Source organism: Rhyacophila brunnea, unplaced genomic scaffold (genome assembly GCF_057557595.1).
Source record: "Rhyacophila brunnea isolate RB1 unplaced genomic scaffold, BYU_Rbru_1.0 scaffold_21, whole genome shotgun sequence".
Classification (NCBI taxonomy): Eukaryota; Metazoa; Arthropoda; class Insecta; order Trichoptera; family Rhyacophilidae; genus Rhyacophila; species Rhyacophila brunnea.
In genome coordinates, this window is record NW_028232871.1 from 23,748,016 (window position 1) to 23,773,187 (window position 25,172).

The 25,172-nt window shown below is 35.1% G+C and overlaps 1 protein-coding gene across 1 annotated transcript in view; it reads right to left on the reverse strand.

Annotated features, from left to right (window-relative positions):
- Positions 1-318: 318 nt before the first annotated feature.
- Positions 319-25,172, reverse strand: part of PCB (Pyruvate carboxylase) — a 33,344-nt gene continuing 8,490 nt past the window's right edge. The window contains exons 7-25 of the mRNA XM_085948714.1: positions 24,762-24,993; positions 24,045-24,254; positions 22,976-23,066; positions 22,600-22,735; positions 22,390-22,487; positions 21,602-21,686; positions 18,455-18,505; positions 14,118-14,367; positions 13,157-13,304; positions 12,775-12,976; positions 12,491-12,548; positions 11,792-12,006; positions 10,778-10,988; positions 9,409-9,615; positions 5,362-5,470; positions 4,491-4,616; positions 4,124-4,285; positions 3,194-3,269; positions 319-2,521 (exon numbers count right to left, since the gene is read on the reverse strand). Coding sequence (XP_085804840.1) covers positions 2,349-2,521; positions 3,194-3,269; positions 4,124-4,285; positions 4,491-4,616; positions 5,362-5,470; positions 9,409-9,615; positions 10,778-10,988; positions 11,792-12,006; positions 12,491-12,548; positions 12,775-12,976; positions 13,157-13,304; positions 14,118-14,367; positions 18,455-18,505; positions 21,602-21,686; positions 22,390-22,487; positions 22,600-22,735; positions 22,976-23,066; positions 24,045-24,254; positions 24,762-24,993 — 2,840 coding nt within the window. The 3' untranslated portion in view covers positions 319-2,348. The remainder of the gene's footprint in view (positions 2,522-3,193; positions 3,270-4,123; positions 4,286-4,490; positions 4,617-5,361; positions 5,471-9,408; positions 9,616-10,777; positions 10,989-11,791; positions 12,007-12,490; positions 12,549-12,774; positions 12,977-13,156; positions 13,305-14,117; positions 14,368-18,454; positions 18,506-21,601; positions 21,687-22,389; positions 22,488-22,599; positions 22,736-22,975; positions 23,067-24,044; positions 24,255-24,761; positions 24,994-25,172) is intronic.

Consider the following 25,172-nt stretch of genomic DNA (forward strand, 5'->3'; position numbering starts at 1 on the left):
TGGCTCGCTCACTCTTCAAGAATGTGATGGGAGAGACAGTCAGTACTTTTACATATAAACTGTAGTTATTGTTACGATAGTTTAAAATACGCACTATTGCTGTCAGTAAATCTATGCACGTGTACAGGCGCTATAAAGGTAATTTATAAGCTCCAGAAAAATATGTAGATTCATTCTAACAACAAATGATTTTCAAAACTTTTAACATGTGACATTATACAGTTGATTTTAATATGACATGTTCTACGAGCCTTCTCTACTCTGGTATTTGAGTGGATCTTAGAAGTAGGTACAAAAAAACACATTTTTTTTAACAATAGTTTATTTCCCATAAATATAAATGTATAAAACAAAATATGCCTAACTATGATAATTAACAATATGTACCGGGCAACTTGTATAACATTATTATTATCTAGCTAGAGGAAAACACAGCATGAGTTAAGTATTTTATTTTAAGTAACGGAATTTACATTACGTCACAAGCACCTTTCAATAAGTACATACTTATAACTTAGTTTAAAGAGACAGTTATAGATTAAAAACATGCAAACAGTTTAGCATTTTAAATGCGGTTTATATTTAATGTCTTTATTCCATTATTTGTAAGTTTTCCGTGTTCGTAGGAACATTCTTATTACAACTAAATCGAAAAAAAAAACTATATTTCATTATAATTTCTAGTATTAAAAAATAGTATTAGCAATAAAAAGGGACCCTTGAACCAGCATTTTCTTTGGAAGGAATTGATGAAAACAATTAACATTATAAGTACTTATATCGTTTCAATACAGATTCAATATTAATTATTGTTTTGCCACAGATTGACCAAATTAACATTTTAATTATTACAATATGTAAATACATATTAAAATGACCATAGATAATTTTACAAACTTGCAAGACTAAAACATAATCTCATTCTAATTAAGTATATAATTTTTAAATAAAATTAATCATGGAAGTGTCATAGTGGGAAGTGTTTTACTTAACCTACTATAAAATTAAGTATCTATTTTACTCTCATCTACATACTTTAAGAAATAACATTTAGATAGGCATTAATATATAAAAATAATTAACATAGGCACTTCATGACTTTTAAAAATTATAAATTATCTTATTATATACAAACATTGAACGAAATCATAGACAGGTGACAGCTTAGCTGAAAATTCATCATGAATTAATAAGAAGACAGGAAACTACTTTACACTGCATATTATATTAAAATTGTTTAAATATTCGTACATTGAAAAATGCATAGATTTCATATTAAAACTTTACCTACTGCTTCCGCCAACACATGGCTTGATACAGTAACCAAGTATTACGAATGCACATGTCACTTGGCATGTTTAGATAAATATGATAGTTTACCATAAACAATAAATTCGATATGCGATGTGTTCCGCATTTTTATAACTGAATCATATTTTTTTGCGGTCGCATAATTTGAAAGTAGCTGCGAGGTTCATAAATTGACAATGTTGCCTTGTTGTTTATTTATGATTTTTATCCAACTAAGAAGAAAACAATAAACTTTGTATTGAAATGACTACGAATATTTACCGAAAACTAGATTGAAATATTATATCATTGGAGGGGGCCTGAATAGTATGTTCAAAAGTAAAGTAAAGTAAAGTGTCGCAACCAATGTGCGATGCGTCATGAGCCCTTAATGAAAGAGTAATCAAAAAATTACGTGTTGCACAACGAGGTATGGATAAAAACAGACCGCAAAAGAAGCTATTGGATTAGTACACAATGTGATAGAGGTCGCCGAGCAAATTAAATGGCAATTAGGTGGAGACATCAATGACTTCATAGAGTGGTACCTTACTTACCGACCACCACAGGGACACTCTTAAACAGGCTGGATCGATAAACTCTTAAAATTCGGTATATATACATGGCAGCGAAGAACTAGGAACCGAGATGAGTGGAAGGAGCTAGGCGCATTCATACAGCATACTTGCAGTAGGTAAAGTATTGAAAGAGATCCGAGACTTTAAACATCAGTTATGAAATAAAATCATTGTTTCCAATTGAGCATTTTGAATTGGTTTAGTTATAATTTATAAAAGACACAGTAACAACGTATCAATAATTTTATTAAAAGAAATTTAAAAATACTACAATCACATAGAGAGAACGATAGTTTTTTTTAAAAATACATTATTATGAATAAATAAAATAATATGTCTTTACTTTCATATAGAAGGCGAGAACACAACGGGAAAAAATACCAGTTGTTTCCTTTGTGTTCTCTCCCTCTCAATTAATATTTGTTTCAATTCAGAACCCTGGTCGTTACATAATTATTATCAGTATCACATTGTTAAAGTCTATTCAATGATGCAGATCAAATCCTCTCCTTCCAACTTGAGTCCGTTGCTGATCTCGACGGACTTGATGACTCCGGCAATTGGCGCCTGGACCACCATCTCCATCTTCATGGCGGAGATCACGGCTAGCGGTGTTCCCTTCTCTACTTTCTGTCCTTCTTTCACTTTCACCTCTGAAATTACAAACATAAAATTGGTTGGAAATAAAATTCAACAAATTACAATAAGTTTATTAATGAATATAAGCAATTAGTGTATGGGTGGTTTAGATCAGTGTTTCTCAACTGGTGGTCCGCGAATTTTTGGCGTCCAAATATCTATGCTTAAAATTCCAATAAAATCTTCAAAACCCATGTACCTTCAAGTGTTTGTGCATTGTGTATTTGATGTTATAATGAAATTTTTTATTTCTGAGTTAGCGGTCCGCAAACAGTTTTTCCTATTTTTAGTGGGCTGCAGGTGTAAAAAGGTTCAGAACTACTGGTTCAGATCATACATGTAATGAGTGGCCTGATTCATTTTCAAAGATTGATTGCCTTGCGTCAGATAAGATATCTCCGCACTGTAGGTATATGGATTGCTCCGAGTGTTAATACACAATATTGCAAGTAGACTGTTTGAGGGAGTCAGTGTTCTCTCCGGGATCAGGGTTGATCTACTAGAGGTAGTAGGTATTTATACTGCGCAGATTTTTACAAATACTTACTCACATACCTATCTACGATGACGTCACGGTGAATAATTTTTGACAGTTTTGATTCTAATACATCATGACATTGACAGTTGACCAGTTAATGGAGTTGGCGGCTGTAGCACCAGAAAAATAGAATAATAAGATAACTCACCAATAACAGTTCCTGGCATCGGTGCTCCGACTTGATTCTTGTTTCCTTTCACTGCTTTAGGATGGATGTGCATTTCCTGAAGAAGAAAATTTATTCATTAAATCATGGATCAAAATTTTAAATTAAACTACAGTAATTTACCATTAGAGCCAATTGAATCTTCTTTCAATTAGAAGTGATTCAATATTATGTAACATTAGTCGGGAAGTACAAATGCTGCATGGTATTAACCGATTCACTGCGGAGAATTTAATTACTTTTTAATTACCACATTTAAATAACATGCTAATTATATCTAATGGCCCCCTAATCAGGACACAACAGCTGTGGCGTTCGCGCTGTAAGGATTAAGGTACGCATTTGAATGTAACAACTATTTAAAACTCAAGACCTGATATCAGATATATTACAAATTGTACATCCAATATTTTACAGTTTATCCAATGTGTAGAAACGGTTGCATGTAAATTGTGCGTATAATATTTCACTGTAGCACAGTTCGCCATGAGCTTTCCTATCGGAAAGATATGACCATATACTATACGGTCATCTCTATAGCAGTGAGATGAAAAAATGACGCATTGTTCTTGGAGCATTTTCATAGCCGAATTTAGCTTATGAAAACCTAACCTAACAAATAATCCAGTATATCGGCTCTTTTCAAAATTTGTTTGCCGCTGGCTTCCTGTAATCCGACAAGAACCGTGTTTTATTTAGACATGAATTTTATCTCAGTACTATAAGACCCAAAGAGGTTGGACAGTCTTTAATACACAACCATATATTTCCGATACAACATTTCACGGTGAAGTGTGATACGGCCAACTGCATACGTACAAATTTCCGGACACGTGTAGAAATAACAATCAAAACTTATCTATTGTGAATAGGCGATAGTTATTAGAAGAATACAATGAAGTCTTTGCGAACCTTGCTAGCGTTTTCATCCCGGATGAAAACTGATCTAAGCTGGCCATTGAGTTCGAAGAACACTTCCCGCAGTCCAGCCGCAGTCAAGTCGTCAGCCATGGCCAAAGTTTTAATGCCGATTGTCTTTCCCTTCTCAAGTTTCACTTCAAATTCTTCCCCAATCTGTAAAAACAAAAAAAAAATACAGTAAGCCACAAATCACAAAAATACTATTATAGAAAGAAAAGATAAAATTGGTAAAGTTGTATGAATGTCCTATAATTATTTTAATTAACCGTATATATAATATATCTGACTAATCTCTTTGTTGAAAGAATCGGTTGTTTTATTGATCGCACATATTTTTTTATGTTTAGCTTAAAATTACCTTCGGGCCTACAAGGAATACTCGTGTGTTGAGTTTGTCGACGGGTCCATACTCTTCTCGGAACCTTAGGAATTCCCCTGTCACTTGAGGGTATAATGCCGTCGACATCACATCACGATCGGAGATCTGGAAAGCAAAACTTATTTAAACATACAAATAATAATATAGTAACAAATATTAAGGCTATCCCTTAGCAGCAAGACAGCTCGACATTACGGTTTGATATTTTAATGCAGAAACAGTTTAGACACGACGATGTCAGGTGGGGTAATGCATGAGTAACGCACACCCTTTGGTCCAGCAGCGGAGGTACACATGTGGTATGGAGAGGTATTTATAGCTGCACTTGTGCGTAGAGCCTCATATTATAAAATGGACAGTGTTGTCTATTAACTAACCAAGTGATTATATCGGAAACAAAATTAATCAAAAAAGGCATCCATTGATTAAATCTTTGATTAAAAATAAGAAAATATTTAAATGGGCATCCTTGTATAAGTGTGTTTTTGATTAATGCCATTGTGTCATGGGACGTTTTGAAAAAAGAAAACAAAATATTAAAGTCATTATTTCAGTTTGCTGATACATAATACTGTCCAATAGTCAAGTTCTTGTGGGGGTCTTGTAAATATTAGAGCGAAGATACGAACTGGCGTTAATACATGGTATGGAGAGAATAAAAAACCTTCTTGTTCAATTTATCTATGGGAAACGGTGGAAAGCCAGAAAATATCATCAACAAGGTCTATGGAAATGCCGTACAACTGAGTAACTGACATGAATTTTTTTGACGATAAGATGGTTTACTTATAAAGTGGCTTACTTACTAGGTTTATTTTAGAAGATGAAGATAAATGAAACTAATACTTACGTGTGGGTATGTTTCCTGTAAGTCCTTCTTTAACTTATCAAGATCCATGGGGGGCATCAATTCACCAGGCCTTCCGTCAATTCTTGGCATATCCTTCAACACCTTCGATCTACATAAAACAATAAATTTAAAATTAAAAAAAATTATAATTGATATGGAAGAGTTTAAGTTTGAGGGTTTGTTAGGATTCAGGGAAATTACATATTGAGTATATTTTAATTTTCACACGATATTAACGACATAGATATTGATTGAAGTAACAAAACGTTTGGATTACATGTTATTACTAAAACTACGTATGCGTCAGTAGCGAAGTTTGGAGGTAGGCTGTTAAGATCTGCCATAAATAGTGCGCATTAAGTTTTGTTAGTCATTCATATTTGTTTTTATTGAACAAAGACTACAATTTATTTACAGATGGTGTTGGTTAGTTTTTGAAAATCAATTAAACCCTGCCTATGCCAAACCATAATAGTTTTGGTATATTTTGGGCGATACGACAAAATTGTGCACATTTTTTCATTCAAACTTATTTTTTCGGTTTAAGAATTTACACATATCATAGGTTTATTTTTTTAAATTCATTAAACCCTGCGTAAACTAAACTATAATAGATAAAAAATATTATTCTATCTATAAAATATCCAAAGTTATGTATGATTTAATTGCATAATTTTAGATATTTTATAGATGGACGAATATTTTTTGACCATTATCTATTATGGCTTGGTTTCGCAGGGTTTAATTGAATTTGAAAAATTAGTATATATTAGTATAGTCTTATTTCAATGAAAATAAATACGTTGATACCAGATGGAAGTCTCCCACAGGAGACCACCTCAAAGGACGGACCGAACCATCAACTTTCCCTTACACCACAGCCTACGTCCACTCTTCGCGGTTCTCGCAACCCTCGGCCGATTAGAGCCCGCCTCTAAAACCCGAAATTCAAATTCGTCAGCGCTCCCGCCAAAACAGACGCAGTCTGTCGAAAACGGCCGCTCGCGCCGCCACTAGTCAATCCGTCGGTAAAACAGGGAGGTTCGCGACCGACACGAAAACAGGACGCCGCGAATCTGGCAGTTGGATCTGGATGGGCGCGAAAAGCTCTCTCTTACATCAGACGTCGACCAGCCAGCATTTATTTAAAATCGACCGCCAAACGTCTCTTCAATCGGTCACCGGACAGCCAGCATCGTCTCTGCTCGCCTTGGACGCGAAGCCAAGTCAGCATCTCCAAGTCTCGAGAAACAACCAGCCAAGAAGACCGCGTCGGCCCCAAGCAAGCATCAAGCTAACCGCCAGCAAAAACCGCCTATACCCTGCAACTAACTAACCCTGCATAGCGATATAATAAACTGCCAGTAACAACCTCAACGTGCGTTTCTCTCAATTCCACCCCGCTTCTGGCCTGCTAGTGAAACGGCCTTCACCATTCTCCTCGACGGAGAAAGGCCGGTATCAACGTATGACTGACAAAGTTTAGTGTGCACTATTTCTGGCGTGTATTAAAAGCCTACCTCCACCCTTCACCACTGGTATGCTTACTTTGGTGCGAAAAGAAAGGTGGCGAATTAGGTTAGGCAGTTTCAAGGGCTACTTCCCGACTATCTACCCTCTATCCTTCCAGCCACGCAAAGTTATCAACGGTACTTTCTTTACTATGCCATGATTCGTGGAATTCTGTGTTTTATTGTGCATCCCGGTCTAGCATTCCTCGATCATATCATTTAAAAGTTACAACTATTACATACGAATTGGATATAATATTATTCTTCCTAATTCTGTCGATTACAAGATTATTGGGGGATCTAGGCATTTACTGCGTTAATTGGTATCACTACATAATAACATAGTAGGAGAATATTTGTGGTCAATAATCAAATATGATTATTCATTAGAGCAGGGTACAGGGAACCTGAATAGGTGTTCCGCGACCATTTGGAAAGGTTTTATACACTGCAACCACAGAAAAGAAAAATAAATAGAACTCTGATCCAAGGTCCTGCAAACGCTGCAAATTGAAGCAGGATTTTAGAAGTGTGCGTTAATAGGGTGGGCGGACAAAAAATGACCTTCACAGCGCACACAGAGCCGCATCTAATATTATTAAATATTAGAAATATTTCATACGAAACAATATAATATTATAAATACATATTACTAATATTGGTGTTTTAACGCGTTTTTTAAATTAACATACTTTTCACACACAGTTAGGAATATACTTTATAGAAATTGAAAAAAGGATATTAATTGTATTTTGTAGTAAGTATATTTCTATGTTTGTACATTGTACAGAATAATTATGAAAAATATTAAATATAATTATTAAAACCTCATCAAACTTATACGTGACATAATATATAAGATTAAGTAATAACAAGATAAGTACATAAATATTTACATACAAAGGTAATTCTAAATAGGCATAACATTAATCGCATTTATAATTATATATTAACAGAAAATATCATTATATAACATATAAATCAAATATCAAGTTTTTTGACTATTCTGTCGCATGTATAATCTTTTCCCTTCCGAATAAATATGGGTAGGTACAAAAAGAAATTTTAAATAATTGCTTACTTGATGACAAAACGGTATCTAAATACACTACATTAACGGTGAGCAATAATTAATAACTGAAACATTTAATGACTTGATTTTATTTTTTTTATTTTATAATTAAAATGAATATTGACAGTAAATAAATGCACATTTACCTATGCATATTGCATATGCAACAATAAATCATTATGATAAACGAAAACAGTTATCCCTAATTGATTATTATAAATATTGTCTAATATTCCCTGTCTGAAATGCGGCCCTATTATTCAAACAAAATACACGCATTATATGCATTACAGTGGTGTGCGTCGCACTCGTCAATAACGTTTAACATTGTTTGTGCGTGAACGTCAAATGCCATGCAGAAAATAAATTTTAATGCATGTTACGATATTGACATAAATATTCAAAATAACAATAAAAATATGCTTACTTGTGAAATGTAGTTGCACTATTTGTTTTATTTTTCATATTTGTATCATTACCACAACTTTTTACCGAGCAGATTGCTATTTTCAATTTTAAATGAACATAAAACCGACAGTAGTTGTCAGGGCAACGCACAAGTTTAGAATAACGTTTTATTAACACGCGTTTAATGTTATCCTTACCCAAGATCGGTTGCCTGCGTAGCCTTACCAGTTGGGTATTTCAGTTCCCATTATTTCTGAGTTCCCTGACTGCAACACATTTAAAGATCTTCTACTAAGTAGAAGTAAAATAAGTAAAACTAAAATAATTAAAGAATCTTCTTGAGTGATGATCAATCTCCACTGATGTTTATGACGTCAAGTATCTAGATAGGTCATCTGACAGCTGACAGGCCTCTAGCCTGGGGGCCTGGGCTTACGGGGGGCCCTGCGTGAGAGATCGACCAGCCAAGTGAGATAAACACACATCACAAACATGCACTAATAGTAAAAAAATGTCGCTTGCGGCGCTGTTTCACTTCACACATACTAACATTTACTAATAAGTGAAACCACTTTGCCATACTTACAATTTTGATTATTGTCGATATTTGACATGTCCATAATTATGCATATCAACATAATAGTGGGTGTATTAAAAATACAAAAAAATCGCTAAAAATACCCTTAATTTTACCTTGAACACCATTTGGAATATGCGACTGTAGACAGTCACATTGCCTTTAACCTTAGCGATAAGTAGGGGGCCCGCCAAAGATCCTAGCCTGGGGGCCCGTTTCGAGATGTGGGGGCCATGATCTAGGTACAGGCGGAGAACCATCTTTTCTCATACTGTGCGCATGAAAATGATGGGGTATATTGTTTTTAACTGACCGGCTGACAAGCCATGTCAGTTTAACGACAGTAGCCAAAATCGGCAGAACGGTTAGCTGTGCTAATAAATAACCTACAAAAGTGTTCCGTTAAAATTTCCGGGTTTGCGAAGTGTTCCATTGCAGAATAAGTTTGGGAAACCCTGCATTAGAGTGTAGTTAGGTACCTGAGAGGTTCTGGGAATCCTCCGTGGGGTGTACCAATGGCTCCTTGGAGGAATTCAACGACAGACTTGGGAAAGGAAAGGTCTTCCGCCTTGGCGGAGATATCGTCGGCTGTCAGTTTGTTCTGCACCATAAACTGAGCCATGTCTCCTACCACCTTTGACGATGGAGTCACTTTGATGATGTCGCCCAACAGTAAGTTCGCTTCCCTGGTGATTTAAAAAAGAAAGAAAAGATTATATTTTAACATACAATTTGTACAATGATTATTGAATACGTACATAAAAATAACTGTAAAAAATTAACTGAACCAAGTTCTGGTCGTGTTCAATGATGCTTGTCTTTTTGTAGAATGACTACTACGTATAGAATGTATGGGCATGTTTCCTCAGCTCTTTTGAAAGATCATGTGACTGGTCAGGACAGCGGCATAGTACGTTTTACAAGTGAGCTATTAGAATCCACAGAACATGTTACGACCGGGAGTAACGGCGGCCCCCGTAGTCCAATGTGTAAGGCACTGGCTTTTCATTTGGGCACTTTGAGCTCGATTTTCGATGAGGTCATAATACATTTATGCGATTTTCTCAAAAGCTAGGTGTTTCACTGCTATTATAACATCATTGTTTTACTACTACTACACTACTATCTTGAGTCAGTTGTGCTGTTAAAAAAAAAAAATTGGGGTACCCAGGAAACAATCGACAGGCTGCATAACAATTATTATTAGTGTAGCAAAAGTCTAGTCAAAATGAAAAAACAAACAATGATCCCACAGATCAGCGACAAACTGAACATTTATGTGAACCGGAATGGCTGAAGCAATATTTAACTCAATGCAAAATGCCCTGGACTCATGGCTGTACTTTGTTAAAACCAAATGCCACATGTTCAACGCTTGCATTCTGACAGTGCTGCTTTACAGTTGAGAATCATGGTACTTGGCCCAGAGCAACATAATACCGAGCTTCAAAAAGAGATGTTTAAAAATTAAGAGAGCGAACCATACAGCCTCTCATCACATCTAAGATAATGATCAATATTCAGACAAGCTAAGGATACGAATTCTTCAAGCCAGCCGGATCCCGGTATTCTGGAAGGCTGCTGAAGGATGTATAAGGATGTATAAGGAGGAGCTACAAGATGTCAAAAGACCAACTAGCGAAAGGTTTTGATTGTAAGATAGATGCCATGTGGTGTCTAAGAATGAACATCAACAAAGAAGAAGTAAAAGAAACTACAATAATTTATATTTTCTAATTAATAAAATAACATTACCAAATCTCACGTTATATGCAAGCCAATAATAATATACGTAGAGAATTACCGTTAAACTGATACATATTGTATAATTATTGATAAGCTGTTAACCTGTATGCCTTTTTGATGTCTTCAAACTGGTCTCCGAGTCCGAGAGAGAAGGCCTGGAACTGCAAGTTGGTGTATTGTCCTCCGGGGATTTCGTTAATGTACACATCGGCATTACCCGACTTCATGGTGGCCGCACATTCAAAAGGCCCGTACAGTGTACGCGCCTGCTCCCAATATGCAGAGTATTCGGACACATTTTGCAGACTTAGGCCTGAAAGTACATGGATTGTTTTGAGAGAAATTTTAATTTTGTGAGAATATACGACAGTCCTTGCAAGAATCAAAATTTAAAATTTATGTTCGAATACAGGCGGTCCTCGACTTTTGTACGTTCTACTTTCGTACAATTCGCTATTTTGTATATTTCATAAAATTTAAATTTTTGTCGATAATGCAAAAGCTTCACAAGAGAAAAAGAAATTAAGGATTCTCTTCATACGATTGAGACAAAGATGGAAATAATTAGGCATTCTGAAAGTGTCTGAAAGGCTGTTCGTATGACTCAAGCCAGTCTATAATGAAAATATATCATCAAAGATTGTTTCCAATAGACACGGCATAGTGATAGATGAAATGGAGAGATTTTTGTTATTATGGATTGATGATTAATACAGACCGGATTATATGCATTTGCATATTTAGCCCATTCTCATCGGTTATTGCATATTTTACCCAAAATCTAGTGATGATGCATATTTTCGTTATATTTACAATATTGTGTAGTATATGTTGTTAACCAATTAGCCGCACGGCTCTTAGAGAGCACTTAGCAGCCGAGCGTCTATTGTTTTGGTAGGATAATATTATGAGGCCAAGTAAAACACAGACTCACGTGAGACAAGGATGGACGATACTGTTCTGCGTCACGCTCGCCTACTGCAGCACTCCTACCACATGGCAATTAAATTACGCATGTTATTGTTGACACGCTCATTGCATCAGTTTAATTTTTTTTTTATTGAAGTGTGAAAATTCACTGTAAAAAAAGTGAAAGAAAGTGTAATATAATCAAACCTGTGTCGAGTGGGGTGCCCTGAAGGGAGGCGACGAGCGCCCCCATGCTGGGTTGACTGGTCATGCCCGACATGGAGTCTACGGCCACATCAACCACGTCTGCGCCTGCCTCCGCGCACGCCAGCATAGACGCCACACCCGCCCCCGATGTGTCATGCGTGTGCACGTGGATTGGGATGTCGGGGTGCTTGTCGCGGATCGCTTTTATTAAGAGCCTGGAGGATAAATAAAATCATTGTTTTCTATTCCCTACAATCATTGTATATCAGAGAAATAAAAGTTCTTTTTCTCAGATAAATTATCATCATAAGACTGAATCAATCCACTGCTGGATGAAGGTCTACGCATAGATTTTTCATTTCTCTTTTATTTACAGACATATTTTAGTCATTATTATTTAATCACCCAATACATAAATGGCTAACTGCTAATCCTCATCTATAATTATATAACAGTGATTAAGGGCAAATGTATAAACAATTAATGATCACATGACATTTTTTTATTATTTTAAACATCTTCGTTCTAATTAAACCATATTTCATTTGATAACCTATCCGTGGTTATAGCATTTATTCAAAATATTCCATTGTCAATATTTATTCATTTAATATTTTATGTGTAGTTGTATTCGGTTAAACTTAGTTTTATTAGAATTTACAATTAATTCTTAATTTAATCATAAAACAAATGACTCACTTGGCAGCTTGGGGTTTGAGAAGACCAGCCATATCCTTGATGCAAAGGACGTGAGTTCCTGAAATGATAGCGTATACGAATGTAGCCAAGTTGTAAATGAATAGAAAATTCCAATAAATAAAATTTGTGATTTTTTTTAGTTAAATATTACAAGGTCCCATAAAGAAAATAGAAAGCCGAAAATTTGGCACAGTCGTAGAGTTTCATTTGTGGATCAAGAATATCTGGTGTAGCAGATGGTAATATGCCAAATATCGGCATTCGACTGAATGAATAATGCATACCTGCTTTGACGAGTTCATCAGCCATATTGATGTAATATTTAAGGTCGTATTTGGTCCTCTTGGGGTCAGACACGTCTCCCGTGTAAGAGATAGCCGCCTCCACCACTCCGCCCGCGTTACCGGCTGCCTCCATTCCCAGGATCAGATTCGGCAGATAATTTAATGAATCGAACACTCTGAAGATGTCCATGCCTGACTTCACCTGGAGGAATAATTCAAAGATTAATTTCGCTTCCTAGGTGGAGCATAATATGAACACCATGAGGCGTCTTCAAAAATCTCTTTCACTCGTCGATCTTCTTACGTTTTTATACCAGTATTCATTCTGCAGCTCAAGGAAATCATAAGTATAATGTAATATAAAACTTAGCATGTTACTTACAGCAAGCTCGCAAAACTTGTGCACCACATTGTCGGGATAGTTGGTGTATCCAACTGCGTTGGCTCCTCTCAACAGCATTTGGAAAGGAATGTTGGGGATTTCACGGCGCATGTTCTCCAGACGTTCCCATGGACATTCGTGGAGGAATCTGCAAAGCATTAAGATGAATTGAGAAAGGTGACTTATACGGTTGAGTCAAATGCTCAATATTCCATTAATACCTAGATTCAATAAATAAGTAAAATTTTGGAATACCAAATTGCCGTTTTCATCCAATCAAAACTACAAAGTCTGTTTACTTTGTTGTAAAACCACCCCTAAAATTACCCACAGAACCTGTTCACATCTAGAGTTGACTTAGTTCATCAATTGCAATAATGTTCAGGAGAGACCATAATTTCGATAATTTACTTAACTAAACCATACTTATAGTTGTTTTATAGAATCTTGTTACGGAACGGATTGGGGAATAAATAATTTCGTTTGCATTCACATCAAAGATTGGTGAATGAAAAAGAAACTAAACAAAAACGTGTAGCATAGTTTCCGGTCAAGCAATCGACTTGACTGGCACGCTGGTTGATTAATTCTCTTTAAGTCGACGACACTGAGAACAGACCGACGCAGTAACCGGCTGGTATGATCAATGTGTAAAAAATGTGATCAGCATTTAAAAGTGTCCGCTGGGATCCAGACAACACGGACATTCTTAAAGTATAGTTTGAAGTTCCGTGATAAATTTAATATTACCACAATTCTGTTCGTACACCATGATCTTAATGTAAACTCGATTCTATGTTGTTTGGACGTGTTGTCCAATCTCACAAAAACAGATGCCGATACCTCGAAGATTATCTAGTAGTATAATAAGTATAATAACGAATATTATATAAGATGTATATCTTGTATTTTAAATTGTTATACCACAATCTACAACATAGTTTCGAATAAAATGCAATACCTCAAAGCGACGTCAAACGTAGCTCCGCCCCAGTTCTCCAGAGAATAAAGACTGCTGAAGTTATGAGCGACATAGGGTGCAACATCTAAAAGATCGTGACTTCTGACACGGGTGGCCAACAGGGACTGGTGAGCGTCGCGGAAGGTCGTGTCCATAAGCTGCAGCTTTCCTTTGGCTCTGACGGCCTTGGCGAATGCCTCCGGACCGCCTTCATTGAGAATCTGCTTGTAGCCGGGAGGAGGCGCGACAGCTGCCATTATCAACAGAGGAAAAGATCGCATTGATATATTGTATTTGTGATAATAAATATACATAGGTACCAGCAGATCTATTCCAACGTAACCATTAACTATGTTAACAGCAACGCTGGTGGTTGCGTTAACTGGATGTAACTAGCTTTTTTGGCTGCAAATTTTCAATAGTGTCATTATGCAGCATATTTTTAACATGAACAAAATGGTTTCATTGCAACAGCTTATTGCTCAAATAGATAGTCATAATTCTTGGCTAAATATCAAACAAATCATTTGGCGCCTAACAAATACGCCATCGCTTTGATAGCTGAATAACAAAAATCAGTGGCATTGCGGACGTACAGTACCGTTTTAGCCAAAATCTATTGAACACTCTCATTTGACAGGTGTTATCTAGCAATTCAGATAACCATAGTACACATACGTTACACAATGTTGTTAAGGCGTTACGTAGTTAGAATAGACCTGTAAAAGTTGCTAGTGTTTGAGTAACAATAGCTGACTTAAAACTAAACATTTAGATACGCCATATCAGTAAACTTCATTATTTCAATTATCAATCTGATCTTGTGCTTAAGTTTATGTAAATATGGAGAATTTATATATATAATAAAGTAGGTAGGTACTTGTTTTAAAAGATCTCAAATCAAAGGTTTTTTAGGTCTATCGACCACGATATGCATTCATCAACATTTTATAAGTTATGAATCGATGTCAAACTAATACGGAGGTTAATTGATCATCTGCCACATTATGGTTAAAACGGGGGGAGAAATGATTCGCAACTCTGCAATGAATGTGACGTTAGAATGCTATCAAATTTGAGTGCCTTGCAGATGCCTTTAAGAGCGTCAAGAAACTGAAATGTGCGCTGGGAGGGCCTGAATAATGGATCAGAGCTCGGAGACGAAGAGGCGTTATGACAGCGAGTCGCAGTGAGCGTCGGTAGAATTATAAAAAAAAGTTATGAATAAACATACTGTTAGTGAATATTTAAATTAAATAGCCAAAAAAAATGAGTGGATTGACTTCAGTTAAACAGTATTTGCACACATATTATAAAAGCCAATTAACAGTTTCAATAAAACGTGACATGATCTATAAATGCATAACGCGGTCTAAATTATTGTTGTATGACAACAGTTGTAAAGATAAATTTTATTAGTTGCATTGATTGTACAATAAAATAAATATCAAGACTGTCTATATTCAGGCCAGGGCACAACACTGTGAATTTCGATCTCAGTGTTAGTTGTTGCTTATTCTTCAAATGCAATATGGTACACTGTAGAAAATGATGAATGTTGTAGAATAGTATTATATTTGATCAAAAATTTTCATTCGCTGCGAACAGATTACCGCATTGCATTCGAAGATAATCAATAACTAGCACCACCATCGTAACTCGTAATTCAGTGCCCCGGCCTGACTATACTCGGCCTTTAACATACATAATAAAAATCTTCTACACAAGATTAAAAGGATTTAAAAAAAATTAGGCAAGAAAAACAGATTAAAACTTGATAGCTTTAAATAAATTTACCTATTTTATTGTCTATGATACCATTTATTTTGTAAGAGGGAAATTAGGCAACACCATTACACCGATTCGCAAAAGACAAATTAAATCAAAAGGGACTTTAATCAATCAGTTTTTTGCTGATATGTTAATTTGTATAAATTATATAAATATGTGTGTAGTAGCATTTTATCGTAAAGGAATCTCTATGCATCATCAAAAATATTGCAATAATTATAATTATTCACCACCACACTTTATAACCCAATGAGTTCCCTTCTGTTTGCCGCAAAGTCCCTCAACTGTGTCAGCTTCTGGAATGCTGTGTGTCACTTTCTACAAAATCTGACTATCACATGGTCTAGATATCTCGACCATTCTTTTCCAATTTTATTTATTGAAGCTGAGCCTTCTTGAGAGATGGCCTGCCCATGGAGTCGTCCCACATTCATGTGTCAGACAGGGATCATTGATTTCAGTGTAGTGCTAAATAAAATAGTGTTGGGTCGCTGGTTTTTTTAATAATCCTATTCAAACTTCTTCCCCAACCACTTTTCTAAAACCGACTCTCGTACGGAAAGTTTCAAATTTCACTGCTTTAAGTAATAAAGGCAATAGATTTTCTCATAATCTCTTTGGAATTGGACTGACAAATCGTTACTCTCATATCTCTGGTAATTCCAAAATTATTGTGTGTGACATAATATTGACTCCAGCCAGGAAAAATGCGCCGGAGTGTATAATTCGTGGTTGCTCTTTCCTTGACCAATGAAAATTACATTAAATTTGAATGCTTTTTTGATTTTGTGAATCGGCCTGATGGTTTCAGTAAATTTTTCTTCCTACAAGAGCTTTTGTGCAAGTTACGCATATGTAACCATATTTTAAATCTACAGATGTTACCAATGAAATAACAAATAAATATATTTCAATGAAAATCAATCTAATTTTGATAAGACTTAAAGTGAAAAAGGTACGCTAAAGAGCTTCTGCACAACAAAAAATAAATACACTACTTACTAATAAACAAATTCAAAACTATCTACGTACATAGTGATTATCAATTAAACCAAAAATTAATCGTAATTATTACAAACAAAAGACTTAATAATCCATTGGCGATCTGTAGGCCAACGTGTACAGTTATGAATCTAAGTGATCATGCATGCTGTTAAACACAATATAACAAAAAAACAATTACATAATAATTAAATATTTTTAATACCATATTGTCCGGAATATTAGGCAAGTTTTTTTTGCCTGTTATTGAGCCATACGTCATCATCTTTTGAAGATCTTAGGTATTAGCTTTTCAAGAGATTCAGCAATTATTTGGTGGTAATTCATGATAAAGCTCACCACGTATCGTAAAGCGATCGTTATATGTGGTGGTGAATATAAATTCATTTTGTAAATTTATTAGCTATACAAAATTTATCGACAACGAAATTTGGCAATTCAGTTTAAATTCATTGTTTCCGAAATTTCAGGATTTCAATTGCTAGAATTCCAGGATTTCAGTTTAATTGTTCATTTTTCTAAAGAAATATGACTTTAAAGAAAATGGCTAGTATCTCAAAACTTACACTAATAATGTGTATTCAAGTCTTGTCAATTACATTGGCATTGTTGTCCGCAATAAAAATATCATAATAAAAACACACTGATATATACTTACTTACTACCAATTTTTTTTTTCATTTAAATATGGGAAAAATTTTCTATGCTTTCCGCATTCCCATGATCATTATTACTAGAATCAGGATTGGAATGCTATTTTACAAAACTTTTGTACTTTTTGTAACATTAGTGCAAGATGTTTAAAAATGTTGAAAATGAAAATGGGCTTGGTTTCATTATAATACATAATATCAATGGCGAAGGGGGGAAGGAGGCTGTTAACATCCGACATAAATAGTGCACACCAAACTTTGTCAGTCGAACGTATTTGTTTTCATTGAACTAAGGCTACAATGTGTAGACAGGGTTTGTTAGTTTTTAAAAATTCAATTAAGCCATGCCTAATTCAAGCCATAGTAAATAATAGTCAAAAAATATTCATTTATCTATAAAATGTCTAAAATTATGCCATTAAATCATACATAATTTTAGATCTTTTATAGATAGAAGAATATTTTTTATCGATTATGGATTGGTATAGGCAGGAATTTAAAAAACAACCAACACCATCTGTAATATGTTTTCTCAATTCAATGAAAACAAATAAGTATGACTGACAAAGTTTAGTGTGCACTATTTATATGTCGAATCTTAACAGCCTACTGCCAGCCCTCATAAAACTATCGGTTGATTTTGACATATTAATACATCTTGTCATTTTTAACAAAAAGTGGGAAGAAACGTAATTAAAACAATTATTTGTATTACGGTTATAATGACAAAATAATAATATAAAAACCCTATCTATAAATAAGAATGTTTTCTTTAACATTTATTATATTAGGTCACAATTATTAACCGTTCTCATAGGTTGAAATGTTCAGAATATATTTTTATTGTACGTCATATATGTCATACGGTTGTGTGTCGAATTTGTAGGTTACCTGTGTTCTCTCCCGTCATCTCCTGGCGGAGCAACGCTTCCGGAGACAGATCTGCAAAAACCAAAAAGTCTAACATGTGGAAAACAAAAACAGCCAATGTGGGGAAACACAGAAACCCAACTCCAGTTTTAATCGTCTACAAAATAATTAGGGGAACATAAGCGATAATTGTTACACAACAAACTAAACTTGTTACAAGCATCTATTGGTGATCTATTGTAAAATAATACTCGAACATATTATTCGTCGCTGCAAAATTGAGTATGAAATAAAATAGGTAAGTACAAATGTAATTTATTAACATCCGAAATTTGACATCAACAAGGTGTAATTATTGAAAAATTAGGCATCTTAATTTCCGAATACCTCTATGTCCACAATTCAACTTTGTGTTTCAAGCGTAAATGATTGTTTTTATAGATAACAGCATTTATTTTTATCTAATTTATCGATTTCAATATGCATAGTAATACTTCTGTAAATAAGTAAGTTGATTTACTATATAGGATAGGTTTTTAGCTAAATTCACATATATTTGATGCATACAAATTTTCTGACAGTTCGAAAAGCATTCGGAGTCATTCATTGGCCAGCTTATTGGTATTAAACGGTATGCAGCCAATGAGGTGTTGACTGATTAGTATGGAGTGGTTTTAAGCCAATAAGATTTGCAATAAGATGAACTGATGGTAGGCAGTGTACGATTCTCATTTGTAAGAACATTTTCATTAGCGCAGCGAAAAAATCAAACCTCATTGGATACAGTGTGGTGACTAGCAAAATCATAGCAATTCAAATTCTACAACCAAATGATTGCAACTTCCTACTGTTGAATATAGTGTAAAGAACGGAAGCGCATAGATAGTAACTAAAACAGCAGGGAGATTTATATTTCTGAAGATCACGGTTGAGACGTTTCATTAAAAAAGTAGAATAATATCGATTATATTTTATTTCATACTCAATTTCTATGACACGAAAAATAGAGGTAAAAAATTGTTAAGACATTTTGGTCACTGTAAACCCATGCATTTATGAAGGTAGTTAGATCCATTTGTATCAAAATGTGCGTTGATTTATGAATTCTATGTATTCCTAAATGTAAATAGTAGTATAATCGTTAACTGAAATTTACAATTCAAAAATTCAATTATTTTTATGAAATTTTAAATGTAGTTTATGTGATTAGAAAACATGAAAATTTGAGTGGACCTTATTATTTCTTAGATGCTCCCTTTTCACGATGCGTTAAGGAAGACGAATGTTCGCTATTTGTTGCGTGTTGAAACACCAACACTGTGTCGAAGTACGACACGCATTTGCTGGCCATGGGCCACACAATACGTATGTTGCTCTCTACACAATGGTGACAACATACATTCGCCTTGCTTGGCCCAATGGGAAGAGGGAGCAACAGAATAATAAAATTGATAGACATTTATTTGGAGATTCATTTACTGAAAGAAAAATCAATGGATGACACTTTTGATAATATTAGTATGTGAGAAACAGTTTATTAATTATTATGACAGGTACGTGTCGGCTCGACAAAGAATTGAGCATTAATTTAAATTTCATTGAAATTCAACACAGCTATTGTGTGTGTTATGATGTTACATACGTGTGGCGGCCCAATGGTTTTCCAATGTAGGAGGTCCTGTTTAAAAATTTCGGAAAATAGCGTTAAACGAAGCCCAAAATCAAAGATGTAGGACTTTCTCAAAGGAATTTTAAAATATCACGTTATTAGACAATGTTAAGATTTAAAATGTGATAACTTCGATTATACACAGGATATTTATTTAAAATTCGAATTTAATGTAAGTATGTATTTCAATTTTACCGGTTAAATGAAGATTTACTATAACAAAAATGCCATAACAATCGAAAATCATAAAGAAAACATAACATTACGTTAGAGATAGAAACAAGTACTACTAAACAAAGCATTGCTAATAATATACCCATTTACAACACCATTATAATGGAGTTTTACTATAAAAATGCCAGTTAAATCAATAAAAAAAATACATTTTTGATATTTTATTATTATTGAGTGTCTAGGTTTAGGTTCACAAAATGATTCGTAGCTCTTTTTAACACTACAACAGACCACAAGGGCACCAATTATAGTTGTGAAACATCCAGGCTTGAGAAAATCACGTAGGTGCATTGTGACCTTACCGGGTATCCAACCCAGAATCCCAGGTATTGGAAGGAAATGCCTTGTGCATTGGACAGTGAAGGCTGCCTAATATACATAAGGTATGCTATATAATGTTTGAGACAGTTGATTGTTATCGTAATAGATTTTTGGGTCGTCACCGTATATTCTTCCTCCTTCCTTTCTTGACGTTTCAGGTTCGTTCAGAGGCTGATAATAGATTACGATACGGTAAAGCTAGTATACTTTCCACCAATGCAGGGGGGTATCGGTATCAAGTGCAATTACTTTTAAAAGCTACTTCCTTTCTTGACGTTTCAGGTTCGTTCAGAGGCTGATAATAGATTACGATACGGTAAAGCTAGTATACTTTCCACCAATGTATCGGTATCAAGTGCAATTACTTTTAAAAGCTAAGTTTTTTTTTACAACTCAATTACTTTAATGAACTCACTAAATATTATGATAAAAAAATAAAGTGATATCTCGAGTTATAGCCTTTTTTGTGGTTACTGTCAATATAAATAATTGACGGTATATTATTGTATCCAATCATAGAACTGATATTAAACCATTACGTAGGACAGTCTGTAGAGATATTAATACCCAATAATTTTATAAGGCAAACAGTGAGATACAAATGTTTGTTAATTCTACAGTTGCGAGATGAGAATTTGAAAGCTGTTTTGTGGGTTTACCTCAATTTTATTGAAGAACAGGCAGAGCGGAATGAAGTAAGTTAAAAAAAATCATTTTTACATAAATACTTTGTGAATAAATAAAAATAAACAAACAATTACTGTATCTACAAAGACTTTCTAAATAAATATATATATGTGATTTATGTGCAACAGTGAAACAATTATACTGTATTACAGAAGATACAAAAGGGTGCATTGACAAATCTAAAAAGTCAAGCGTAAATATTGCGAATATTTTAAATATTGTTGGATTTGTAATATTATATTTTTTGTAAATCTTACCCAGCGGGATTGGAGGAATGTGAGGGGTTATATCAGCAGGCTTGATGGTCGTAGCTAAAGGTGTGCTGGGACCGTTCACCAACACCTTTAAGACAAAACAATAATTAATGTATTATTTAAATACGAAGCATATATATCTGCCCAAATATTCATTATATATCGTATCAGATTTCTAAGCCATGGTGTTGCACACTTATCAGTGGTAAAGGGTGGAGGTAGACTAGGTAAATAGTGTAAACTAAACTTTGTCAACTATTTTTTTTATTCAAACGAATAATTCACAAGATTTAAATATTTAACATTCTTTTGATCGAACATACATACTTTAAAAACACTTCTGAGAAGTATATAACCAATAGAATTTTTTTTTTAAAAAAAAATGACACCCAGCAGGTTCGAACCTGTGTCTCTCAGGATTCGCGCCCACGTGCATTGACCATTATGCTATAGGAATCTTATCTAATTGCGATGAATTTTAACTAACGGTTCTTACAATACTCTCTGAAGCGCTTTCTAAATTACGTTACTATTGGCAATCGGCTTTCGTATTTTAAATCAAAGTAGGTATTAAATTTCCTTACAAAACCAATGTCACGGATCACTTCAAGATTGTCAGTATTTGTTTCCATTGAATACAAATTGCAGATATAATTGGTTGATTTTTAAGATGTAATTAAACCCTGCCTAAGCCAAACCAAGTGAAGGAGCTGACTGGGGGCAGCCTTCACTCTGCACTGAGAGAAGCAGAAGATTTTAGACCATAAGAGGAGTGAAATAATCTGTCTTACCTGTCCGAGATAGTTGAGGAGTTTCTGCGCTCTGTTTTGCGATTGTTTGAACACAAACAGCTGAGGATGTTCATCGATGAAGTATGTATCCACAGATCCTGTAAAATTAAAATGTAGGTTAAAGTAACATCATTGCTATCGAAAATCGGAACCAGGAATGCACAATTTTTGATAAACAATTCTTTTTCTATATAAGAAACTGTGACTCACCATTTTGGAATTTTTGATTCTCTAATACATTCAAAAGGAATGGAATATTGGTTTTGACTCCTCGGATGCGGAACTCTCTCAGGGCACGATTCATTTTTGCACTAGATGCCGCCAAGTCTTGGGCGTGAGAGATTACCTAAAATCAATAAAAAAAACGTGTAGATGATCCATATATCGTCTCGCATGAGAAAGTGGAACAACAACGCTGAGGAAGCTGTCTCAAATACAGACACAACTAGTCCAGAAGTTCTTTAAAAACAGAACAGAGTAATAAACCATTTCTGACGCAAATGGAGAGAAATACAAGTATCTTTAGACCAATCATTGACAATAATATTGATTTTTCGAATAAAATACCTTGACACAGCAAACCTACCTTAACAAGAAGCGAGTCGTAGTAGGGGGAGATGACAGCGCCAGCGAATGCAGATGCGGAGTCCAATCGGATACCCATACCTTCACCAGATCTGTAACAATAAACAAAATGGTTATTGAAATGTGTTTTTTAAAACTAAAATACAATGTGTACTGACCATTGGTATATCTACAGCAGGCATGTCCAAGCATCAACCGCTGATTAGGATGAATTTTGATCGATCGCACTAGAGGAATTGAGTAGTGAAAATGTAAAAAGTGTGTACATTCAGTTGAAATATAATTTCATTCCTATTGTTATTCCCTAAACCAGCTAGTTTACTTGAAAGTCATTTTTAAATTAATGAGTAAGATAATAGCCCGTTTACACATTCATGGATTTACCGCTGACAGTACGTATTATCGCGGCCATAATAAGAAATTGTATATGCAGGGTTCAAGATTGCATGCATGGATCAAAAAAGTTCAGCAGCTTCTGAATAATGCCTGTACATATGCATGGATTTAATACGCAAAAGTGCTGATTGTCTCACCAATCACATTCTTCAAGCGTAATCGAGACGCTTTGTTGTCATTATGTGGTGCTATTTAACAGGTTCGGGACAAGTTGTGAAAATCGGTCTGCCAATTTCTATTCCGCATGTGTAGATATTGTGCAAGTTTCAACTATCGCGTGAAAATTCAGAAGCCGCTGAACCTTTTTTATCCATGCATGCAGTCTTGCAACTTGCACGATAATACGTGTTTACACTTGTCTTGTATAGCTTGTTATGGCCGCAATAAATCCATGACATGTAAATGTGCTATAAAAAGTAACAATACAATTTACAATTTCCCAGATATAACTTGGATAACTTCCAAATGAACTATACACATAGAAAACAAATATTATTTACATATACCTGTTGGAGCACTAATCTTGAGTTATGTGGGTGACTAATATGGTAGCTGCTATCAAATCCAAAAATAGTCTGCCGTATTTGGAACAATACTCTCACAAAGTCAACCATAACAGAGTGTGCCGTGCTGCATAACACTGTAACCTATTGAGAAGTTATAAATATAATTACCTGAAGACTTGAATCCTGCCTGTACTGGGTTGGAATCCATTGGCTGGATCCTCAGTAGTCACTCGGCACTGGATGGCGAACCCTTGCGGAGAGATCTTGTCCTGTGTCAGTCCAAGCTCAGGCAGAGTCATACCTTCGGCCACCCTGATTTGCGACTGCACCAAATCGATTCCTGTTACTTCTTCAGTAACTGTGTGTTCCACTTGTAACCTGGACAAAGCGGGAAAGGTTGGAATGTAGGTTTCTTCATGATATTTATTGATGACGATTAAAGAGATCCAATTGTATAAGTAAGAATAAAATGTAGGTTTAATCCTTTCTCATGCATAAATAGGTATCGAAAGCTCGCGTTCGAGTTTGACGTCTATTGCTTAGTTTACATAACTGACATGCATTTCTGGGTGTTTTATGTGATTATTTTTTTACATAGGTATAATGGCTTTTAGCTGCCTACATAAAAATAACAAGGAAGTCTCTTTCCACAAGTATTTATATGTACATTTTATATTCAAATATCTGCATTGATAGAATTGTGAAGTTCTTTTGAAATGAACCTGCAATGCAAAGTCAATTGTAGTTAACTTAATCAGATGACCAGAGGTCCGTTTATTTGCTTCAATTCCATACATTTAGGCTCCAGCTCCTCAATCCACTCCTCCTCAGCCCTGTATTCTAGCCATCGCATATATTGCATAATTTGATAACATAATATCTAACCTTGCATTGACTTCGATGAAGTAGAACGCTCCTTTATCATCAAGCAAGAACTCAACAGTTCCGGCATTAGAGTAACCAACGTGCTTCGCCAATCGGATGGCGCACTCCGTCATGCGGTCCCTCACTTCGGGCCGCAGGTGAGGAGCCGGTGCAATTTCAACAACCTTCTGGTGGCGTCTCTGCACGGAACAATCGCGCTCGTACAAGTGGACTACGTTGCCGGCCTTGTCACCTGAGAATTATAATGACAAATTAAATATTGCGGCAGCTCTGGCATTGTTCAGACGTAGGCAATTAGTTTATATCGGCACGCATGTGACATGGTAGCGTTTGATTTAGCAGAAAAAGTGTCCCCTACTAATTACTCAACACACCTAAATTCAGCCAAACTTCAAATCAGTCTCAAATTCA